The sequence below is a fragment of the Vicia villosa genome, linkage group LG4, assembly GCF_029867415.1.
Source record: "Vicia villosa cultivar HV-30 ecotype Madison, WI linkage group LG4, Vvil1.0, whole genome shotgun sequence".
Classification (NCBI taxonomy): Eukaryota; Viridiplantae; Streptophyta; class Magnoliopsida; order Fabales; family Fabaceae; genus Vicia; species Vicia villosa.
In genome coordinates, this window is record NC_081183.1 from 12,067,052 (window position 1) to 12,092,623 (window position 25,572).

The 25,572-nt window shown below is 33.3% G+C and overlaps 1 protein-coding gene across 1 annotated transcript; it reads right to left on the bottom strand.

Moving 5' to 3' along the window:
• Positions 1 to 7,694: 7,694 nt before the first annotated feature.
• LOC131594508 (protein RRP6-like 2) lies at positions 7,695 to 15,916 on the bottom strand. The gene is made up of 15 exons (XM_058866658.1): positions 15,154 to 15,916; positions 14,085 to 14,240; positions 12,694 to 12,852; positions 12,532 to 12,615; positions 12,269 to 12,348; positions 12,118 to 12,168; positions 11,717 to 11,825; positions 11,429 to 11,511; positions 11,234 to 11,279; positions 10,269 to 10,356; positions 10,011 to 10,180; positions 9,106 to 9,171; positions 8,871 to 9,008; positions 8,698 to 8,799; positions 7,695 to 8,547 (listed from the first exon to the last, which is right to left on the bottom strand). Exons 1-15 carry the CDS (start codon positions 15,829 to 15,831, stop codon positions 7,915 to 7,917), a joined length of 2,643 nt encoding a protein of 880 aa, XP_058722641.1. The 5' UTR covers positions 15,832 to 15,916; the 3' UTR covers positions 7,695 to 7,914.
• Positions 15,917 to 25,572: the final 9,656 nt, after the last annotated feature.

The window sequence follows — 25,572 nt, forward strand, 5'->3', positions numbered from 1 at the left end:
GATGAGTTCTTATTATGATATATATTTTTTTATATCTAATGTTGAAAACCATGGGCTATTTAACATGGAATAGTAATTTTTATTTGACAAATGGCAAGTGTCATTAGAGGTCTTAAATATATTACTAATTAATTAGAAGGAATAAAGCATAGTGGAGAGATCTTATAATCATAATGTGTTTTTAATCTGGTTTAATACAAGATTTTTTATATAAATACTTTTAAAATAATAAATTTGTTATTAAATTTTTTGTTTAATTACTAAATACAAAATTATTTTATTAAATGAATGAGATAACTCAATATGTAGAATTAAACTAAACAAATATAAATTATTAATCTAAGTTTAATCTCTAACAATATATTAATATTAATAATTTATAAATATAAATAACTTATTCACATTAATTTTCTTTTAAAAAAAACTTATTTACATTAATAAAATTTTGTTAAAAATTAAACTTTAGATAAACAAGTTATACCTATTTAATACAACTAAATATATTAATTATGATTTTATAATTTGCTTTATGATATAACTCCATTAAAATAATTCTAAGAGGTAGGTTACTATTCATACCTTATAAAATAAATATTTTAATTATTACTGCTAGTTGGATTTTGAATAGACTTTGTTGTGATATGAGAATGGATAACTATGAAATTTGATGAGAGAAAAAATTACAAAAAAATTGAAATGGAAAAGCAGTATATTTATGAACTTCCCATAGATTATTTGAAAACTAGCGGTTATCAGCGACCACTGTTTTTAGCTATTGACGTGTGTTCATATGTTAAATTACTAGACTACCTATTTGATTTATGAAAATTTTTGTTTAACTCTTGTTAGTTATTGTATATAAGATTTAATAATATGTATATTCATTCAATTAGATAGCATTAATATATCATTTCTTTACAAAAATTAATAATTATATATTTTTCTAAAATTTAGATTTTCGAAAATTCATGAGAGTCACATGGTATACCTCGTAGAAATATTTACATATTATTTATCTAGAATATCCTCACATAAACAATGACAATTAAATTTATTAATCTCTTAGTATGTGAGTGTAATTTTTTTTTTATTTTTTGTAATTGTTGATTTAATAATACTTAAATATGAAGAAAATAATTTTATCATTTGATTGAATTTTAATTCTAATAATTTACACTTATTTAATTCAATAATTAAATATACTAAAACTTTTAGAAAAAATCAAAACTTTTGAATATAATTAATAATATTTTAGTAATATATGATTTTTATAAAATAATTAAATTATGGAGAGATAATCAAAGAGTGTATAGAAAATTTATGTTATATATGATAAATTAAACTCATAAATAAATATTGAAATTATAATTGGTTTGTTGTGAGGTCAAGGTTCACTTAGATTGAAACCTATAAAGAGGTCATTATTATAAAATAGAAAAATTAGTTTTGTCATCAAAATTTGGATGCAAGTTAAAAGAAGTGAATTAATGTGTTGTTGCAACTTGTAATGTGTATGTATTAACACAAAAACAATTAGAGATAGGTGTCCATAGCCAGTACATAACTTTGTACACGTTGTAGTGAAACAGAGCCAGGTGGTTTCATCTCCATACGAGGAGCATTAATAAATTTATCGATAGTCTCACACTTTTTAATATCTAGTTAATAATGTTCAAAAGTGGACTCAGTTCAATGAATCAAAAGTGTACTTATTTTATTAATTTAATTTATGATTAAAATTGTAATTAATTTGATTATAAAATTAATTATATTATGAATGAGAACAAAAATAGAAGAAAGGTTGAAGATGATTTTAGCAATGAAGATCTTAATCTTCTTGTTTAGTTGATAAGCGCTAGTGCCACTTTCTCGATCTGTTGAAACTTGATCTCGGGTTTTTGAAGAGCTTTGCTCGTGAAATATACAGGTTTTTGTCAGTCAGGGGTTTCTCGTATGAGAGTGACGCTGACGGCCTCTACTGAGATGGCCATGTAGAGGTATAGTTTCTCCCTGTTTTCTGGTAGTGACAGGACCGGTGAATGTGAGAGGGCTCGTTTTAGATGGAGGAGAGCCTGCTCGCACTCGTCGGTCCAGTCGAACGTTGCTTCTTTGCGTAAGAGTTTGAAAAATGGGAGAGTATGTTTAGCATATTTTGCCACGAAGCGGGATAACGATGTGAGCATTTCGTTTAAGGTTTGGATAGATTTTTCCGTGCTCAATGTGGGGAATTCAGAAAACGCTCGACACTTGTCGGGGTTGGCTTCGATTCTTCGTTTTATTAGGTAGAAGCTGAGGAACTTGCCTACTCATATCCCGAAGGTGCAATTTTCCGAGTTGAATCTCATTTTGTACTTCCTCGCATGGTCGAAGACTCTCTTGAGATGGGCAGTGTGATCGATCTCTTCTCGTAATTTCACGATCATGTCGTCCATATAGACCTCGAGGGTGTCTCCGATCTCGTCGTGGAATACCTTGTTCATCATTCGTTGATAAGTTGCTCCAGTGTTTTTCAAGCCGAAGAGAATCACGTTATAATAGTAATTTCCCGACTCAGTCATGAAAGTCGTGCATTGCTTGTCGCTCTTCGCCATAGGTATCTGATTGTAACCTGAATATGCATACATAAATGAGAAGAGTTTATAGTCGGTCGAGTTATCGACCAGCCTATCAATGTTAGGTAACAGATATGCATCTTTGGGACATGCCCGATTACAATCAGTATAATCAACACACATACGCTATTTTTCATTATTCTTTTTGACAAGTACAACGTTTGAGAGCCAAGTTGAATACTTGGCCTCGGAAATAAAATTTTCCACTAGGAGATCTTTTACAACTTTCTCGGCAGCCTTCGCTGTTTGGGAGACTGCTTACGCCTACGTTGAACTACTGCCCTAGCAGCAAGGTCGATGGTTAGTTGGTGGCAGGAGACCTCTGGGTCAAGTCCGAGCATCTCAGTTGCGCTTCATGCATACATATCAGCTTTCTATCTAAGACAAGCCTTGAGCTGCTTCCTCCTTAAGTCGGGGATTCCTGTTCCGATCTTCACGTCTTTGTTGGGGTGGTCGCCCAGAAGGATGAGCTTGAAGTCGCCGTCAAGAATGGGGCGAGCAGGATGAATAGGCTTCTCGTATCCAGCAGATGGTCGAGCTTCTTCCCTTTGCTTTCTCTCCTCCTTCAGCTCATCTTTGGTGAAGGTGTGTCGAGGTCGACTGATCTGACGTGAGGGAGTGGCTTCTGCTCCTCCTGTACCGGTTTGTCAGCTAGTCGGGGCTTCTTGCTGGTGGAGATCAAGTTGAGCCCCTTCGTTGTTGCATCAAAACATCTTCTCGTAGCCTCAGTGTCGCCCTGTACGGTGACAACACAGCCCATCTTGTTGTAATACTTCATCTTAAGGTGGACCGTGGAGGGTACGGCAGTCATCTCTTCTAAGGGTGGTCGGCCCAGGATGTAGTTGTACAGAGATGAGCAATTGGTGACCAAGAAGCGAATCTTGACCTGCCTTGCTGTTTACTTCTCCCTGAAGGTGACGATTAGTTCAACAAAGCCCTAAGGTTTGATAGTGGTACCATTGAAGCCTTCGAGATCGGATCTCCTATAAGGATTTAAGTGAGACTCGTCGACTTGGAGGGTCTTGAACAACTGAGAGTACTTGATGTCGACAGAGCTGCCTTGATTGACTAAGATTTGACGAACACCAAAGTTTTCCATTCATGCTCGAACGAGCAGAGGGATGTGGGAGTTAGGGGATCCTTCGGGCAGCTCCTCGAGGTAGAAGGTGATGGGCTCGGATCTCCCCTTGAACTTCTGAGGGTAGGTCTCAGTTTCGAGTTGGTATCTATCAGCTCATCGAACTTTCTTTTTACCGATCCAACTGTCAGCTGACCGGTGAGACTTCCCCCTAAGATGACCATTGTTGAGGGGAAGTTCTCCTAGACGCTAAGTGTAGAAAATTTGCTTGGGGTAAGGAAATCTTTCGCTTGGGAAATGTAGAGAGCAACTTGAACAGGACCAAGGTCGGGAGATCTGTCTTCCTTGAGCCTCTTCGTCTCGTGGACGTCACACTAAATGGCCTCGTCTCTTTTGACATATTTTAACAAGCGTCCCTCTCTGATCAGCATTTCAATTGCATCCTTGAAGTGGACACAATCTTCCGTGACATAGTCGTGGCTTTTGTGAAACTTGCAATATTTGGATTCGTCGACCCCGGGCTTGGCCGAGGTGGGATTAGGGAAGCACACCTTGGCATCTTTGAAGTCAGCATTCAGCCAGGATACGCTCGTGGGGAGCTTTCAATGGTGCATACTCGGTGTAGCGGTCGGAGGGTCCTCTATGTTCTCGTGATTCGCGAGATCTGTCGTCCCTCCGTTTCTCCCCGCCACGTCGAGGAGGAAGGTGGTCGTCATACTTCAAGCCCCTCAAAGTGTCTTGGGCCATTGGTCCCGCTTGGTCGCATCTTCCTTTTCCTCATAATCGATATAGGTTTGGGCTTTGAGGAGGGGGGCGTCCATTGATTGGGTTTTTTTGATCCCAATGGCTTTAATGAAGTCACTGCCTGAGTTTAGTCCTCGGTCGAGCATATACCTTTTCATTTTGTTGTCGGTGGGGACCTGGAAAGCTTCCCGGTTAAATCGATCGAGGTAAAGTGGTTAGAGAATTGGGGTGTTGTCGAGAGGCGGTAAAGTGGTTAGAGAATTGCTTTTTCATCTCTCCCCACGAGTGGATGGAGTTTGGGGGCAGGCTGTTGTACCAAATCATTGCGCCTTTCCTAAGGGTTGTAGGAAAGAGGCGGAATTTGATGGCCCCCCGAACGATACGATAGTCGAACACGACCTCGATGTTCTCAATTCAAACCGCGAGAGAAAAAATTATGCGGCTCAGTTTGATTCGGTTGACTTTTACAAATAAAATCGAACCAAACCAAACCAATGTGATTTGGGTTTATTCAATTTTTTACAAAAAAAAAAATTATTGAGTCATACATACACATATAAATGACAACATAGCTTGTATTTAGTCATTTATGCATTATCAGATAGCAACAAAATTCATCATATTTAAACAATAATTTTCCATTTAATATACCAAAATAAGATTAGAGAAAAATGGAATACAAAACATAAAACAATATCAAAAATGTTATAATGAAAAAAAAACATAGAAGATGAAAGATTAGAGAAGATGAAAAAGAAAGAGCAGAAGAGATGAGAGATTAGAGAAGAAGATGTGCATTAAAAATGTAATTGGAAGAGAGAAAAGTAGAATAAAAATAAGAAGATGAAAAAGAAATAACATAAGAGATGAGAGACTAGAGAAGAAGAGGCAAGATGCACATGGAAAAGAATATGAGAAAAAGACGTGATATCACTAGGATAGATTTGAGAGAACTTGAACGGAAACCTAAAGTGCGAGAAAGAGAAAATCATTTACAATCGTAAGACTAAGTCAAAATAGATTTGAGTTTGGGTTGTAACATAATGCGGTTTGGTTCGGCTTGTTAAATACAAACCACAAATCGAACCGAACCGCGCGATTTTGTTAAAAAATGACCCAAAGACATCCGAAACAAATGCGATTTTTTATAATTTTCGTTGATTTTGTTCGATTAATAGTTTTTTATTGGGTCGATTCGATTTTGATCACTTGTATATCCAAGTATTTTTTGATAAATAGATATTACTTTTAATGTTTTGCTAAATTATATATTTTAAATAGAAGCAATAATTCTTTAAAAATAATAATGCCACACTTTTTCATAATAAATTAACATTTTTGACGAATTATAATTTGCACGGGAGTATTAAAAGTTACCTAACAATAATATTTATTAGGATTTTACATTATCAAAATTATCTATATTTGAATATAGAGTAGTATTATATGGTAGACTTTTTTTTACTCATTTTAGGGTAGACTTTACAAACACTCAATGTGCATATAAAACTCAAATAGTACAATAAATTTTAGATAAAGTGAGTAGTTTTTTTCACTTCACTCTTAAGCTTAATGGAGAAAAAAAAGTTGGTTATGTCATTTGTGGTATTTGTTACGTAAAACGCATAGTAATATATAGCTTATAATATATTTATTCAAATGTTTATAAAATAATATATTTATTCAAATACTAGTCTCTTTCACGAATTAAGGATAAACATGCCAAGTCAATCACATGCAATCACACTAACGACAAATTGCTTAGTTTGCATGCTTTTATCCCAATCTAGAATTGTTGTCAAAAAAAAACCCAATATAAAAAAAAACAAAATCAAATCAAACCAAAAAAAAATCTAAATCAAAGAAGAGAAATCAAGTGTGTTCTTATTTTTTAACTATCAACCATTTAGCGGCGGTTTACAAAAGTTCATAATTTATCTAGCGGCATTTTAAACCATCATAACATGAACAGGTTTGTAAAAGAAATGATCGGAACCAAAAATAATATCACAAAGTAGAAAAAGAAATGCTAAGAATAATTTATCATTTTAGCGGAAGAAAAATTGTCTTTCTTCAATAAAACCAATTATCAAAAACAAAGAAGATATATTACCAAACTTTAGAGAATTCAATAACATAAATAGCAAGTAATTTAAAAAGGTTAAATATATTTTGGGTTCTTATAAATATTTCAAATTTTATTTTTAGTTTTTATTTAAAAAATAGCATATTTTAGTTTCTACAAAACTTTTATGCATGCAGTTTAACTTTTAAATTTTTAAATAATTTTTTCATACATACTGCAATATTTATTAAATTTTAGAATTTTTTAAAATGATGAAAATTAAATATAAAATTTTAAAATATAATGATAAAAATAATGAAAATCTCGACTTAAAAATTAAATTTTGAGTTCGTTTTTTTTCAAAAAATTTTTTTTTTTATAATGTTCTAAACATGTCTGCAAAATAATCATTCACAAATACACATTAGTTTAACAATAGAGACTCAAACTACGTATATAATAATTTTGTATGGAGTAAAACATGCGATTTTTTTTATAGGAACCAAAAGCAAAATTTAATAATTTTACAAGGACCAAAAATATATTTAACATATTCAAAAATAATCGGAACAAGTTTTAGATAACATCTTAACAAAAATAGAAGGGTTACAAGTAATTATAAGAAAAACTATAATATTAAAGAATTTCTTAATACAACCTTATCCATTATTATTAACCATTATTATTAACCATATTTTTTAACTTGATTCTAAATCAATAAAAAAAATGTATTACGAGATGCATTTCCAAAACTATTTAACATTTAACAATCAAAAAGTGCATCCATCCAAAGATACATCTCCAAAAACTAAAAAGTATTTTTAAAGTTGCATAGGGCTTTCCAAATATTAACTTAGAAATATAAAAGACTCGATAGCACAAGTCTAAAAACTATTATTAACATTACACACTGTTCAATTAATCATAATGTATAAAGTATTTAAGGAGTAATAAAGTTGTTGTAAAATATTTTTTCGAATAAAAGTTGAAGTGATGAAGGGCAATTGTGCAAATTTGATGTTAAATTAAATTCTAAGAGTGACACATAGAATTTTAATTGATGTGGCAATATAGAGTTGTATGGCATAGATAGTCCCCCGTTTCAAATTTAATATATTATAATAAAAATCATGATCCTTTAATAATATATAATATATATTAAACATAACATATAATAGGGTAAGAGCAACTCATGTGGATCAAAATTAGTTTCTAAATTTAAATATAAACTCAAATGAAGAATAAAATTGGATTTTTTTCAAACTGCTACGTTACAATGAGATAGCTTATACATTTGTTAGCTTCTGCATTTTTACCATCTTTCATATAAGCAACTATACTAGAATGAAGATTATGCTAAGTACAACATTTGGCTTTCCCATTAAATTTGTACATAGCATCTCATTTCAATTGTCTCAGCGGAACGTTGCACTGCGATTCCCAGAAGCAGGAAATGCTTGACGCCTTCTGCCTTGTTGAAATTGTTTAGGCTCACTCGGTTCTGCCTCTCCTATTGTCGAACGCTTCTTCTTGCCACCAGAACTCTCTTTTTCCACACGACCGTCACAGTTCTGGGAGGATGGGTCTTTCTTTCGTTCTCCAAACTTAACATGGTTCATTGCGGCTTCATAGTCAAACGGTGTCAACTGCAATAAGCCACTAGCTTGTTCAGTTTTCTTTGGCTTTCTGGTTTTGTTATTTTGATTGTTTGCCTGAAAGCACTTTTGGAAGTTTGATGACAGTTCCGAGAGAGACTTTGGCTCATCCTCATCCGAAGTTGAGGCACTAAAATTTTTCTTTGCGTTTTCATTGGAGTTTTCTAAATTATTATCCCGCTCTATATCATCCTCTGCACCTGTATCAGTTTCCAGCATTATAATCTCTTCTGGAGCGAAGGTGGAAACTGGATCAGAAACAGGTTTTTGTTGGTCTGGTGGTATACTAGGAGCTTCTACTACAGGTTTTGAGTTCTCACTGCTACCCAAAAATGAATGGAAAGGAAGAGTGACTGAAGATCTAATTTGCTCTAGCTTGGTCTCTTCTTTGCCCTAAGAAAATCCAGAAAAAGCAGTGTAAAAATAAGTTAGATGACATCACTTCGGTTAGAACATACAAATGGCTAAAAGCTAATGGCAGTTACATATGGTATACATTAAAATAAAACATCCTTCAGTGTTTCTGAAGAAAAGAAAGTGCACCTTTTTATCAAGACCAAGCTTCCTCTTTGAAGCAGAGCTCCCCAGAAGTGCCCCGAAAGCACCGCCGGGCTTTTTAAGCACCTGAACAGTTGCTCCAGTTCCCTATCAACCAAATAGAGAATATTAGATTGACGCTCCTTGCTAAGAGGCTAAACAAAAAAAAAAAATGGAACCTTCAATGTAGAGATTGCATCAACATTTGCATCCCTAGTCTGCTCTGAAATAGTGAGGCTTTCCCTTGGGAGCCCAGATGCGAGATTATTGGGCTTCAATTTTATTTGTACCTCAGTATCTTGATGCTGAAAAGATTCCTGCTTAGGGTCAAAAGAAAAAGTGAGACACTTATCAGATTAATTAAACGATGGTGGCAACTTCAATTCCAAAATTTCTATTAATTGCAATTCCAACCTTTGGGTTCTGTGTTTGGAATATAGGATCTTCAGTTCGATCTGTAACAGCTACTGCGTCCGACGCCTGTATAGTGATTGATTATCATATAACTTAATCAACAAACAAAAATCAGAAATTAAAGCTAATGAAGTTAAAAACCAACGCATGAATCTGCTTTTGAGCATTCATCAGTTAAGCATTAATTCCAATAAAACCAATCATGAAAATTTAAAATGACTACAAAATTGGTTGATTAGAATTCTCAATTGGAGTAATTGTCTGTACATACAAATGACTAGTGGAGCCCTTGATCATACCCTAGTTCACAGACTATACACAAGACTTGTTGATAAACAAAATTATCACATCATTAGTCTCATACATCTGTTAGCACTTAGCTGTAATGTAACAAGTCAGTTTCTGGAAGCTCTTTTGGACATTCATTCAGATACTAAACTAAGATGCCCAGATATTAAAAGAGGAACCAGTCAGAAATTTTTCATCAGAAGATAAAAGGCATATGGAGGTAATTTCGCTATACAAAAGCTGAAAGTGCTGGTTCATCCTCTCTCTACAACTACGTTTAATATTTTCAGTTCTATTATAGGACCAACCATCCAAGCAGAAGTCTCTTAGACACAACACATCAACAGTATAAAAGCTAATGCTAATCGATAGTTATTCATTTTCTATGACATTGCGTACAAAAATTGAACAAATAATATAGAACTTGTGCAAATAAAAAAAAAAATAAGTTCCTACATTAATAACATGCGAATGTGTCCATGAATCATTATAATTAATTTGTAATCATACCAAGACTACCGATGCAGAATTTTAAATACACGTAAGTGAAGGCTTAATACAGCAATTAATATCTGCCCAATAATTCCAGAATGATGATTGTTGAAAATACTACTTACAGTAGTGGCTTGTCCTTCTTTCAATTGTTGAGCAGTTGCTTCAAAAGCATCAGCATTCTGAATTGAATGCCTAATGATGGTAACAACAGTATCAAGATTGTGTTCAACATATGGGTGCTTTGACTTCAGCAGTCGCCGTAGCTTGCTTGTAGTGACAGGCATCTGTTTAGCTTTTAAACGAGTAGAACAAAGTAAGCTGACATGTATCATATATATATACTGAAACACTTAGACAAATGATACAGAAGTTTCAATTACCGATTTCAAGAACAGATTTATTTGGCAATATGTATCCTGTACTCTCATCCTCTGCACGAGCAACAACGTCCCGCCATTCACACAGCCCCTGCAATTGAGAATTGAATCGAGCATGTGAACTATGATAGAAGTTGAAATTTGAGAACAAGGGAATCCAGAGTGAATGCAGTATATTATAATAATACATCTTATCATATGTTCTTTTATTTTAGAAGTTGGGGTGGGCTTGTGTTAAAAAACCTGACAATGTATCAAGTTCTTTCGGTGTTGGATGCAATTTTGGTTAGTTTTGGAAATATGTAATGGAAAAAAAAATATGAAACAACAAAAAATTGATGGCAGATAGGACAAGCATATTTGGAAGGCCAGCCAAAACTGTTTCATGAAGAAACCATGCTTAATTCAACAAGTATTCCAAAACTAGAAGTGCAAAGTTGCAATCAGTTGATAGAAAATTAGTTAGAAGCTGCATTGCTATTATTAAAGCAACTGGAGCAAAGGTGGTAATCCCAGTAATGAAGGTGGTAAAAATAGAAGCAATAGATATAGCTTAAATAATAGCAAAACGTGCCTTTTTTTACTATAAAGAAAGCTACCAGAAGAGGTTAATTTACAAAAAATCATGAGTTAGTAGATTAATCACAGTAATGAAGGCGGTAAAAATAGACGAAGCAGATATAGCTCAATTAAGAGAAAAAATGCCTTTTGTATAATAAAGAAAGTTACCAGAAGAGATTAATTTATAAAAAATCATGAGGTAGTAGATTAATCACAGTAATGAAGGCGGTATAAAAAGATGCAATAGATATAGCTTAATTAAGAGCAAAGCAAAGCATGCCTATTACTTATCCAATACCATAGGCACATAAAAATGGTATTGGATAAGTAAAATCAGACAAGCTTTTGTTCTCCGTGCAAGTTATTCAAGATCAGTACTAAAAATAAGACATCAAACAGAAACATACTGAAACAATGGCAAGCTGTTGAGCATTGAAACCAGCCCCTTGCAACCTGCACAAAAACAGTTATTCAGTTTTGTTTTACATTGCTTGGCGCACATTTTATGCAAAGTGGAACTAACAACACATAAAGCTTGGAAAACTTTGAATTATACAGAATCCTAAATTAGTAAAAGAATGTCAATTTGAAAGGAGACAAACCCATATATATGAAGGTAGGAGTTTTCTGTCAGAAGTTCTTTTTCATATAGCTGCATGCAGACATCATAACTGCGCTTGTAAACCTGTTGGTGACAGGAAATACCAGTCAATAAGAGCAAGAATAAAAAGGCATTAAGTCAGCCATTCAGCCATAAATAGGTAGACCTTAGATAGAAAGAAAGAAACAGTAACAAATTTTAAACCAGTTGGGATAAATTAATTTACTCTACAAAAGACATTCAAGTAATGTAATACTAAACCAAATAAATTCTGCTAGTAAATAGTTACCTCCACCAGAGGAGAATCAGAACTTTCAGGTGCCTTTGGCAAGGAAGTTAAGTTAATCCTCATTGAATCATATATATACAGCAGATAGTGTGTATCTTCTCTGGCATATCTGTTAACAAAACAACATTTGATATATCATTAGATTGTATCATTGTAGCAAATAGTTCACCCATGACAGGCTACCAGTAACTAACAAGCTAAATGGCAGATTCTAAAGATTTCTAGATTAATGAGCAGTTCCACAAAGCAGAGTTATTCATTATTTGAACTTATCTAGTGTATAATTTATTCAAACCAAGCACATAAAAAATTTAGCAGTGCTAAAAGAATAGAAGACAAGAAAAATAGCGAAAAAATGAATTAAGGGAAGATCAAAGTTGTAAGCTCAAACACAATTGTACCTTAACATCTCATCAGGAATAGGGCGCAATCTCCACTCAGCATTTTGATATCTGCAATAAATTTATTTGTAAGCCTTTAAGAATGTAGGTAAAGAAAATATTATATATAAGGCTAATTTGAAATTTTCAACCTAATATAAAGATAACATACTCTTTGTTTGCTGAAACCTCACAGAAATGGTGCAGAAGATACTCCAAACTATTTCTCTCCAATTTTAACACCTTTGAAGCCTGAACAAAGCAATTAAAATAGGTTACTCTTGCATGATAAAAAATCAAAGAAGAACTTTAAAATCCAGACACCATTAACCAATCAAAGAAACTTTTTTGCACAAATAATAATCATATTATACGATTTGCTTCATGGTAAATAACGTCAATATTGAACAGTCAGTTTTTTAATCAAAGTCAAACCTGGCCAGTGTCAAACAAATTACAAACATAAATGCCAAAGTCTCTTTGAAGCCACAAAATATCTTTATCCGCACCATGCATAACCTGTTTAAACATAAATACAGTTAACAGAATCAAGAACATATGTTGCATTAAAAGAAAAGGAAATTCTGTACCACAAACCTTCCTCTTGGAAGAGTCCTTGAAAATTTCCCTTAGATGGGGCCCAATATGAACGCGAAGTTTTAAAGTATCGACAACGAAATCTTCAGCCCTTGTTGATATTTGCATGAGGCAAGTCAAACCTTGGAAAGACCGATATTGATTATGTTCCAAATCAACCTGAATATTTCAACAAATGAGCAAATAAAAATTTCAGAAGAATGCAAAAAAGATGGATAAGGGAAGCGGCTACAAGAAAGGTACTATCAGTTCCACGATCAATAACAGCAGCATGCAAAGTTAAATAAAAAATTTAAGAACCATATCATCTGGATTACAAAAATAAAATAAACATGATATACTAAAATATCCTCATAATCAGCAGAGGAACTCTGCAATGAACACAAATTATGATCACGACAAAAGCATAAACACAAACTACATTAAATCATACTCTTAAACTACAAGTTAAAAATAGCTCTTCGTTAACAACTCAATGGTCCACAGTAAAACATTGGGAAAAGCAAAATATGACAGTACACTTTTACCCATAACAACTCTGCTTAAGTTTAAGATGAAGGCTCGAGAATGACTATATATATTGAACAACTTTCCTGTAAGATATTATTCCCATAAGCTTGAAAGGAAAAAGCTTATGGCCCTTTATGGTGCTTGTTTTATTAAAAAGGTGGTTTTCAAATATATGTTTTACAAAGAATTCTGAAAATTAGATTTTTTTTCAAAAACATAAAAAAGTAAACTAATCAACTAGTATTTTTCTTAAAAACTATCTATTTCAGATATTACCTCTCTTCAAACACTCAACATAAAATATGCAGACTAGAAAATAATGAAATTTCTCTGTTGATAATGTAACTAATACATGCTCTTTACCAATCCCATATTAAACCATGTTCAACTCAACAAGATACCGAGCATTTCAATAACAGTTAAGGAGATACCTATGTCAAAATTTCATCCCGATAAACTCCCTACATTTTGGTACAAGTAGGCCCATGTAATGTCAAGGGATGCAAAAAGTAAATAACCAAAGTCTTTGACAAAAAATGGGAATGACAGTGCAGCCCTTCATTCAATTTATACTTGATATCCAAAAGATCACATTTTTTAAAGTTTGTGTCAAGAACTGTTCAATAAGCAAAAAAAAATTTGAAATGTTATTATTAGAATTCTCTCTCTAATCGGAAAAGGCAATACAATTAAGTTAATGTACCTAGCTGCTAAAAATGGACAAGGAACTATGTAACTAAAGATTAAGATTTTGTTACTAAAGAAATATCAATAACTAATCAAGTGTTCAGTTAAACATATCAAATGAAAGAACCTAGTTGTATAATTTGTCATGAAAGAAATTCTTGAATAAAAGTTCACAAATAGTTATCAAACTTTACCGCAAACTCATTAACAGAACGTAGCTTAGCAGCCATCTCCTTTAAATCTTTGACTTCTTCTACAAGCTTGAAAGGGGTGTTTTCTAATGAGGCAGGTTTTTGTGGCACAATACTCCCGGGATCTTTATCAACAAAATCCAAAACAGAGAACTTTTCCTGGAATAATAAATTATTAATTGATTGATACAAATAAAAAGAAAAGATGACAAATAAAAATCACCCAATTTACAGATGTGATACAAGGTCAGACAATCAAAAGTTATTTCTACCAAATGCCAAAAAAAAACAGGACTGCAAAATTCTAATTTCTAAGATATGATAAAATAAGATGAGACAACCAAGAGCTGTTTTTAGCAAGATTTAAATGACAGACATTAACCCTCGCAAATGGATTTAGTCTCTCAAGCATCAAAATACTCTCAAATTCAATCAGGCTCGTCAAAACTACACCCCTAAAGATCATGCAAATATCACAAGAATTAAAGGGTGTCAACTATCAACATCATGGAGAAAATGTCATTCCACCCGAGTTAATTTCAAGTCTACAATCCCAGCATATAATCCAGCTTGCATGACTAATCGGATGATAGGACTAGGACGCTAAAAAAACTAAACGCTACTAGCTTGCCCGCATTATCCCCTCATAATTGAAAGGCTGTGCTTATAGTAAAACTGGAAGGGTGCAAACAGGAACTTGAGTTTAACTAATGTCATTCTTCGGATGTCGAGCCAAATATTTAGAAAAACATCATTGTGATTCACGACAAATTTTCATAAAATGGGAGTTTAGCAAACAAGTTTAATTAAATGTCAACTAAATAAGCTACTATATCATATAGGAGTTTACACATCACAATCGGATAGAAAACAAAGGTTAACTCAGTCTAATATATGTATAATATGTTTCTACAAGCTATATCCAAAACATATGAAGTTAAGTTAAGCTCAAAGCAGGACCTCATAATCTTTCTAATAAACGTATTAATGTCCTAAGCTAGCTCAACAAACTCCAAACACTCCAGAGGATGTAATATCAAGAATCAAAAAAGCCAGTGAATAAAGAACTAACCAATGGATGAATAAACGTCTGTCCATCGTCACTCCTCTGCAACCAAACATGCTCAAAGGGCACATTAGTATTATTAACAATTATACCAAACTCATCTTGTGGCCTCGGAATCGTCGGTATATGAAACGGAACCTTCGCCTTAGGTCCCATCGTCCTCTTATCCTTCATCGCCATTGTAACAAGATCCACCAACGGAATTTTCGAATCCTCCACCACAACCTTCCCTCTCCCACCTTTCTTCTTCTTCCCACAAACCAACTCAAATCCATCATCCACCATCATAGCCTCATTCACACGCCCAGTCTTCTCCTCCTCCTCCCGAATCCTTCGAAACTCATCCGCCGACACATCGTACCTCTCCAAAACATCGTCGTTAACATTCACAAGCCAGTCATAACCGTCATCTATGTCATCAGACGGAAACGCCACATTAGCTGCGGCGCCGATTGCTTCCAACATCGACTGTGATTCACGCGCGATTTCATCGATAGGGACCTTGAATTCGTTGAAGTTGCGGTAGAAGAAGAAGTCTCGCTCAGATGGAATACACCGGGAGGAAGCGGCGAGTTTCGCGACTGAGGAGGAGAGTGGACCGGCTGTTAGGGTCTGTAAGGCTTGATGCGCTTTGGCGGCGGCGGTGGCGGTGGTGTGAGGTGGTTGATCGTGATCGACGTTCATAGCGTCGATTGATTAGGGATTTTTGGGATTAGGGTTTTAGAAATTTTTATTTTGATAAAGTCACAACTGAGAAAATAAGTAAGTGAAATATATACTATAGAAAATTATATATATATTTGTGTCACGTGACATCATTTCAAACTATACCTTATAAAAATTTGTTAAAAGTATATTGGTTTATGTCACGTGACATCATTTGAATCTACACCTTATAGTAAAGTGGTTTGAAATAACTATGAAGTCTTGCATTATCTTGACTTTATTCAATACTCATTATGATTATTTTAATTTAAAAAAAAAAAAAACTATCTTGATTATAAGTAATACTCATTAATTCTTGCATATTAATATTATTTTATGTTAACTTTTTTAATTAATTAATATAATTTTTTTACTTTATCGATATTAAAGATATTTTTTGAATACTAAAGATATTTTTTATCGAATAAATATTATACAAGCGTGAGTAGATATTTGGATGAGAAAACACCATATATTTAACTATTATCTATATTAAAAGAAAAGTATTTGAAAAAATCAATTATACCCTTCTGATTAAATGACTAAACTTTTTCGATTCTAAGGACAAATTGAACTTTTTGTTACATTGTTTGCACCATGTTGATTTAACATTAAATTAATCTGACGTGTCATACCACCATTTTTGTTGCACTTTTTTATTATTTTAATCCACTAATCAATTAATAGCTTTCATAATCAAAGTACATGTAATCAAGTGTGCACATACTTAGAAAGTGAAAAGCTTCTTTGCAAATAGATAAAACATAACTTCCCAAATACAACTATTACTCCAACTTTCTATCTCTTTCTTGTAAAAACATAAAAGCCCTTTCATCCTTTCCTCTCTCTCTCTCTCTCTGATCTCATACCTTTTCTCTAAAAAAACTCAAGCGTTATTTCTCAAATCCTTCCTCTCTTATCTTCATATCCTCAATTTCTCTCCTCAAAGTTCAAAACAACATAGATAAATCGTTGGAACTGTGTTCTATTTCGTTGATTCTCCAACAACCTCATTCCAAGTTTTCTCTATTTCCCCTTTTCCTCGTCGCAATTCGCTTCGATTGTATTTTTTTGTTGCTCGATTAATTGATTAATTCATTTTGCACCGGTATCATTCACAAATACAGTCCAAGTCGCCGTCGAAGAACCACTTGGCCGCCGTGTGCGTCACCATTTTGTTGAGGTACCTAATTTCAACCTTATACTTCCATTCGTGTTGTGAATATGCCATGGGCTGAGAAACAAACCAAAAGAGAGCTTTTTGATGCGCTTCGTTAAGAACTTGAGTACGTGAATAATTAGCTTACGTTTTCTGTTTGGTTAAATGTTACATGTTGTGATAATATTCTACTATAATTAGCAGTGATTAGTTTTGATTTAGGTGTGCTTCGCAATATTGATATAGTGTGGCGTAGCAGAAAGATATATAAACGCAGCTTATAAGCTTCTACAGTATGCAGCCATGTTCATATCAAAAGATGCACCATTTATTTTCCTGGATTCTGCCAAATGTGCCTTGGGCTAATACTGGTAAGAACTTGAATAATTTGTTGTTGTTTGGCAATACATTCAAAATGGACGATGATTGTTTTAAGTCATAGTTGAAAGTGATTTTTTTACTTTATTCAAATTTATGCATTATGAAACTCCTACGTGTGTGTGAATATGCATAGCCATTGAACCATAACGTTAAGAAATGTGAAAGATTGAGTTTATCTTAAAATTATCAGAAGATTAATTAGATTAGATTTATAAGACAAATATGACAATGTATAATGAATTGATTATAACCTGAATATTCTTATGGGGTAACACAATCACACATAATCATTTTATTTAAATTTTTTATGTAAAAACAACTCATACACATATAGTAGAGTACTAGAGATTCAAATTTTTACCCAAGCTCTAACAAAATGTTTACATTTTATACATGTTGCAAATCAAGATTATGAATAAAAGAAGCTTAGCGAAAGGATTGCAAAACTGTTTGGTGGCGTGGTTGTCATACATGTATTATTCCCATCCTATTCACCAACTTAAAATTTATAATATGTCAACTTTTAACATCTTTGCAAGTCATATAAAAATTGTGCAAGTTTTATTATGAGTTAAGTAGTGCAAGTTTTGTTTTGATTGTTGGTCGGTGTGTAAACTGAGACAGAACTAAAGGAAAAGAAATTAAAGGTCGTTCTGTTGTTATATTATTTTTCCATTAATTTGAAGTATGAATATAAGAGAAGAGGAATTACAATTGCATCAAACCTGAATGGAATAGAAGAGAGTGTATAAGAGTTGATCCAAAATTTATATACCAAAGCAAAACATCAACATTGCCAACCACTTGAACCTCTCTTCGCGCACCGCCATGAATGTCTTAAAACTTCTCTATTTCACTCATTTTTCATTTTTCTCATCTATCCTTTATATCTTTATTCCAAATAAGTTTTTTATATGACATGATTATACTTACATGCAGACAATTTATATGTTGCTTTACTTGGATGAAAGATATGGATTGTGATAGGTTGTTAAGTAAGTAGTACTGACACTTCAAATTGAATGTGTGTATGGTAGCTTACAGCTATAAAAATATGACATTGATTCATGTGATTATATTGAGTTATTTCTACTTTTTGATATTATCGTGTTTTAGTTGGTGTTGCATAGTCAAAGAAATGTCACAAAATAATTTGTCACCAAACTGCATCCAAGCCAAATCAGGAAACATTGTTGTAATTGACATGAACCGATGTGTCTGTTTATAGATTGCAATGTAAGCAACATTTTGAAGGTTGACATTTCAATGCCAACTCATTGCCATTGATATCCATGGAAGAATGGGTGTTTTAAGTTTATGGCTTCATACTGTTTTTCAGGAACTGTATGCGATAGAGAGGTTACAAGTATTAATTCAAAATCTATGAGGTTGCAAAACATCATATTGGACTTACAAGATGTGAATTTTCATGATTTAGATTTTTAGGCTCCTTAACTAATTACATGTAATTATTAAACATAAGTCTTTTTGTTTTGTAGAGAGTTCCTTACACTATATACTGGAAAAATGAATTTTCAAACGATGCAGCTACACATTTTCATCAAGCTTTTTGGTTAATGATAGTTGGTATTATGTATTGTAGTACATCGAGCCATACATGGTATGCTTTCTGTAACACCCTTCTAACCCACAAGGAATATTCGCAATATAATACGAATTAAATCAAAACAAAATCATCAACAAGGGTGTCACATCGTCATAAAAATCTCATAATATAATATCATGCCCCGTAACACGGGTTCTCAAAATTTATTTAAAATTATATCTCAATCATCATCATAAACAAAAACATGTTATCTCGCAGTAGAATTCATAATCTAAAACATCTTCAGAATAATCTTCATAAAACATCAATAAAACCTCATGGTTCAAGAGTTATAACTCAAACATCAAAATCCTTTGAAAGGTAACTCATCAAAATGCAATCAAATACAAAAAAGTCAAAGAGAACATAATAGTTCTAAAACATAATGACCCCGTCCCCGATGTTACGTATCAGAGCAAGACTCCCTTCAATCTAAACAAACGGTAAAAGGATGCCATGAAGCTATCCTCTAACTTCAATGGACTACTCCTGATTACCTGCGCGTTACCCACGTGGAGGTAACATTCAAATAGAAAGGGTGAGTATTTCATAAATATTATATAAGACATAAGTAATAGATATAATAGTGGTATACAATTAACCAATCACACATATATTGATACGACATATTCATCATGTTCACATACTTACCCACACCTGCACATCATCACCTATTCACAACACCATCTCATAGTTCAATCACAATTATCACTTAAGTTATTCACATCACAAATAATCAAGCATCATCAATTCACACCAATGCAATGCGACAAAAATGAACTCAGGCATGTGGTACCAATTCATCACTGAACTCAGTCATCATTCTCCAAAGATCCCTACCATAGGATCAATTCCTGCTTGGAACCAGAGCACATCAACAAATTGCACTCAATCCGCACAATGGGATAAAGAGTCGTCTCTGGACCAATGGTCCTACAACATCATTGAACTTGTCGTCCTACAATTATGCTATGAATGCATGATGCTCAACTTCACAAAATCAACGACCACAACTAGTCAAACTGGCATCATCATTCATGTATGCATCAAAGTCATATCATCATTCAAACATACAATATCACAAGCATCTTGGTCAACTCAACACATAATCATCAATTAATCATGTTATTAATCAACACAATAACATTCACCAAAATCAAGTACTGAGGCACAATAGTTCACAAAACAAAGTTACATACAAAATGCCTTATAAACCTACCCAAACGTGCACAGTAAGTTCCATAAAATTCTCAAAAATTATAATAAAATATAAGCTTCCATATTCTGAAGTCATTTTTCAAAAATATTAATTTTCAATTCAGGAATCCGCGCTAAGCGCCCCTTATACCGCGCTAAGCGCGATACCTACTGACTTTATCCTCTTTATTTTTAAGAGCATGTTAAGCAGGCTCGGCAATTCTGCTAAAAACTCCTGCGTGATCTACATCAAACCAGTCCCAATCGTTTGCCCAAAAACATGTTTTAATCGATAATTTTATGTGATTTAAGGTCTATGATTATAGTTCTAACATGTATTAATCATTTTAGACACTAAATTTCAAACATTCATCATACCCCCAATGATCTTCATCAAACCCTAACCTTCAAATCCATCAACAATGGTGGATTTAAATCTAAATCATGTTATTAATCATTAATACAACAATCAGCACCATATAACATGTTAATCATACAATCAAACAAACCATCATCGTAGATCATCAATTTCATCAAGAACAACACAAAATCCCAACATACAATTATCAACCCCTTAAATCAAACATAATACTCATGATATCCCCCTTTACCTTAGATTATTAGCCGAATTGATTCCCTTTTCGAATTCCTACGGTTGATCTTCTCCGTCTCCTCTTCTTGCCCTAGCTCTCTCTTCTTTCACGTTTTCTCCAAAATTCTACGTTGAATGAGTAAATCTCCTATTTTCTCTTTTTACCTAGTTAGCCTTAGGACTCTTATTATGAACTTCCTAATTTTCCCTTACTAACTTACCTCATAATATCTTTTATTTCATTTAAATAATAATGCTAGTTAGACTATTTTATATTATTATTCTAACTAACATCTTAATTCAACTACCCCACACACATCACATAAACATCACACGTCACATAATATCATGAATGTTAACTAACTGATTAAATGAAGACAAATTTTATAAATGAGAGTGAGAGATGTGTAATATGAATTCACACTGGACCTGTGCGATACCATAGGTTTCTTCCTAGTACTTTTAATTTAATTAGAAATCTTGAGTTCAAATATTGCGAATAAAATAACATTAAAATAAAAGTTTAATAAACACAGTGACAGTGTAAAAAAGTAACATGCAGACAAGACATCTGCTTTAAAGGTTGATTTTTTGTTGAATATGCTTCTAAATAAGAAAGATCTTAAAAATTATACAACTTCAAGCAAGATTTTGAAAAGTCTTTTGGTGTGAAATTTTTTATTTATGTAAACTTTATTGCTTTTGTTGTCAAAAAATTTATTTATTTTTTATTTTGACATATTGTTTTCCAGCTTGCCTTTTGTAAAATAATTGTTGAAATGATTGTTATTCATGGCTGAAATTATAGGAGTCAAATTGGTGGGTGATTAGAAAAAATGGAAGTTGGAGATGATAAAATGAATGTTGGAGATAGAGGTTGGAAGTCAGAGAAGAGGTAAAGATGGATGTTGGTGATGAAAAATGGAGGCTGCAAATGATTAAAAAAATGGAGGATGAAGATGGAGGTTAGATATGATAAAATAGAGGTTGAAGATAAAAAGTGGATGTTAGAGATGAAAAAAAGGAGGTTCGAGATGTGAAAGTGCATGCACCTTATCGTATGGTATCATTTATTTGTTTTAATGTTTTTGTCAATTTGAATGTAATTTTTTAATCGGTTTGCGTATTTATAATTTGCTTGTCATTAAATATTCGCGTGCTTGTACTTTATTCGTATTTCTATTAAATTATAATAGCTTCGACTATTGTGTTATTGTACTACTGAGAACCATCATTACTTAATAATAAGAGTGTTTTGATCCATGATAATGTTTCCTTTTTAGCCTAGCAAATTACTCTTTTGTCATTTCATCAGGTGTAACTTGAGTCACAAGTTAGAACTCTTAAATCTGGATGTTGAGTTACTTGATTCAAATCAAGCGTTAATCATGATTTGAATTAGGAGTTTTATGAAAATTGGGAATTTCCTCTGGACAATCTGATTCATATCACAAAATGAACACGATTCGAATCATAACCTCAAGTGATTCGAATCAAGTGAAAATCCTTACTCGAATCAATACCTCAATGAAGCCACATTTAGGCTCTACTCATATTGACTTAAACCAGAGATTCTTTTGTATTTGAATCAAGCCCTCACAAGACCAATTTTCCATCCTTGATTTAAATAGTTATTTCTTTGGTGAACGCAAAAAGTGTGCGAAACATATGGGAGAAACCATTAGAGATAATGATAAAAATTTGTTTTCTCTACTTAGTGTGTATATACCCATCACCATGAATCTTTCTATTTTAAAGTTTATGGTTGAGAACATTGGTATGTAAAACTTCCATATTAGTCAAAGTTAACATGCGAATTTTGCACAGGATAGTAGTTAAGGTATTCTACATGAAACCTTAGAATTGGGGAAAAGTTGATGATAATGACATCTACCTTATGTGGGCTCTTCTTTCAAATAATGGATTTGATCGGGTAATTTTCCTTATTGAGAGGATGTTTCATTGCAAGGAAAATCCAAAGAGAATTATGTTTTTCTCTTCTTTTGTGTAGTTTATTCTTGAGGTTAATGGGATTGTGTCCAAAGAAGAAGACATGGTTGAAATTCAAAATATTCTAGATATGTGTGGAGTTTCTATGACGATGTATTACAAGGATAATAATGGTGTGTACTACTATCGTGAAAAATTTGTCAGGAAGGTATATGGTGACAAGATTGTGGAGCCAGAGAAGGATCATTCTGATGAGACTGGTGCAACCAGTTTTGGACTGTTATATGTAGATGTTGAAACTTATCTTAATGAGTTGGCCAAGCAAATTTTAAAGGATAATCATGTTAGGGAAGAACAGTTCATGGCACACATTGAAGGTGCTGCTATAGGAAGTGAAGATGGCAGGGTAAAACTGAAGGAAAAGTTGAAGGTCGAGATGCAAGTTGTCGAAGCCCGGGTCATTGCTTAAGTGAACTCAGTGAAAGCTACTGTCAAGCGACTAGGTAGATCTAATCTCATCTTTCCTCTTGGAATTTGCGATTTTGATTCATAACCCAATATTCCCTCTCCAGATATTACAATTGTTGAGCCTCCTTTTGATGATTCAAATTCCATTCCCTGATTTTATTTTTAGCTTTTTATGCATAACATAACATTAGCATATCTGGATATTTATGTTATTTTGGTTTACTGTCTATTTTGTGATCTTTGACTACTTTTTAGGTTATGTATCTTGTCACCAGTCTTTTAGCCACGTATGTATGATATCTCTTTGATTGTCTTTATGCTATCTTTTTCTTTATATCTTTATTAAATTGCGTATTTACGATAACTAGTTCCACATGTGATTTATATGGTGCTTGTTTAGATCACTAAATATGACATTCTATTTTTTGATTTTGTTTATCTTGGATTCAGCTGTTTGCGTGTGCTTTCTCTCTATCTTTTATCTCTTTTTGATATTTGTCAAAGGGGAGAAGGTATCGAGCTATTACAAATATTCATGCACATTAAGTGTTTAATACGGAGGGAGTTTTACAGCTTTTACAACTTAAGAAAGTATTAAACATTAATTACATGTACGTTAAAGAAACTCACCGGATTCATTCCATCCATCAAATTCCAAATAATGCTTTGAATAATTTATCAACAATAATAAATCAAATTTGACAAACATAAAAAAGGGGGATGAAAGTGCAGTCACGTTATTGTTTGGTATCATTTATTTGTTTTGATATTTTTATCAATTTGAATGTAGTTTTTTAATCTGTTTGCGTATTTGTAATTTGCTTGTTATTTAATATCTGTGTGCTTGTACTTTATTCATATTTTAATTATATTGTAATTGCTAATTGTCTTGTTGTACCACTGAAAACCCTCATTACTTAATAAATAAAAGTGTTTTGATCCATGATAATATTTATTTTTTAGCCTAACAAATTACTCCTTTGTTGTTTCATCAGACATGACTTGAATCACAAGATAGAGCTCTTAAATCTGGATGTTGAGTTACTTGATTCAAATCAAGTGTTAAGCATGATTCGAATCAGGAGCCTTGTGAAAATTAGGAATTGCCTCTGGACAATTTAATTCGAATCACAAAATGGACATAATTCGAATCATAACCTCATGTGATTTGTAACACCCGAGGCCGAAGAAGGCGAGGGTTGGTTGCACCGCATGTAACACCTGAGGCCGAAGAAGGCAAGGGTGGTCGCCACATCGGAATGAGAGGGATCCTGATGTCGTGCAGGTATGAGACTGCATGGTTGAAGGAAAGCTTATAAGGATTGATGGGTACTACCTATATCAACAAGATGCATCTTCTTTTCGGAAGCCTGTTCCATAAGAACTCCATAGTTAAGCGTGCTTAACTTGGAGTAGTATTGGGATGGATGACCTTCTGGGAGGTTTCCCAGAAAGCATGCGAGTGAGGTCAAAGCATGCTGAAAAGACCAGTGTTGGTTTGTGGGGTCAGTCGATCATCCCGAAAGCAGTCTGGGGCGTTACATGATTCAAATCAAGTGAAAATCATGACTCGAACCAAATACCTCCATGAAGCCACATTTGAGATATACTTAAATTTATGTGAATCACAATTTCTTCTTGATTCGAATCAATGCTTCACAAGACCAATTTTGCATCCTTGGTTTAAATTGTTGTTTCTTTGGTGAAAGCAAGAAGTGTGTGAAGCATATGGGAGAAACCCTTAGAGACAAATATATCAATTTGTTTTCTTTCATTAGTGTGTCCTTACCCATAACCATGAATCTTTCTCTAGAAAAACTTCTTTAGTGTCATTCATGTCAGATTTACTTTTTTTTTGTTTCATCTTGTTCTTGTACAATTTATTGTTATGCTGAGTGAATTAAAGAGAGTGAGTTGATTAATCTTGTTGTCTTATTCATGATTAATCAAGCTCATGATATCAATCAAGAACCAATACCCATTTACCCAAAAATTAAGAGAACCTTGTATGTGTGTTCTTCATTCATATTCATCTAATCTCTTGACTAACACCTTGTGTTTTTAGAGTGTTTATGAGATAGTCTAACAATATACATCATCTTCATCCTTAGTCATTTTACATTGTTGTGGACCTTCGTCTCTAAAGATTGAGTGTTGAAGGAGGTTAGTGGTACATTAGCGTATCTAATGTTTATACGTGAAGTTTGGTTTTTGTAATAGGTTCACCGTTCATGTATCATTTCTTGAATGAAGTTCATTCCTTATTGTTATCTATAAAGGAGAGAGTTTCATTGTACTCCAAGCAAGACTTTAGCGAGATCTAATATTAATTATTCGTAAGGCGGATGTGGAAGTTATCCATCTTTG

What these genes read in the sequence shown, in the direction of transcription:
- LOC131594508 (XM_058866658.1), bottom strand. Translation starts at nt 15,831, where the DNA reads ATGAACGTCGATCACGATCAACCACCTCACACCACCGCCACCGCCGCC. An exon ending in GTTCTGTTAATGAGTTTGCG is followed by an intron (nt 12,853 to 14,084) that starts GTAAAGTTTGAT and finishes TGAAATATTCAG; the next exon opens with GTTGATTTGGAACATAATCA. An exon ending in TAAATCTGTTCTTGAAATCG is followed by an intron (nt 10,181 to 10,268) that starts GTAATTGAAACT and finishes CTCGTTTAAAAG; the next exon opens with CTAAACAGATGCCTGTCACT.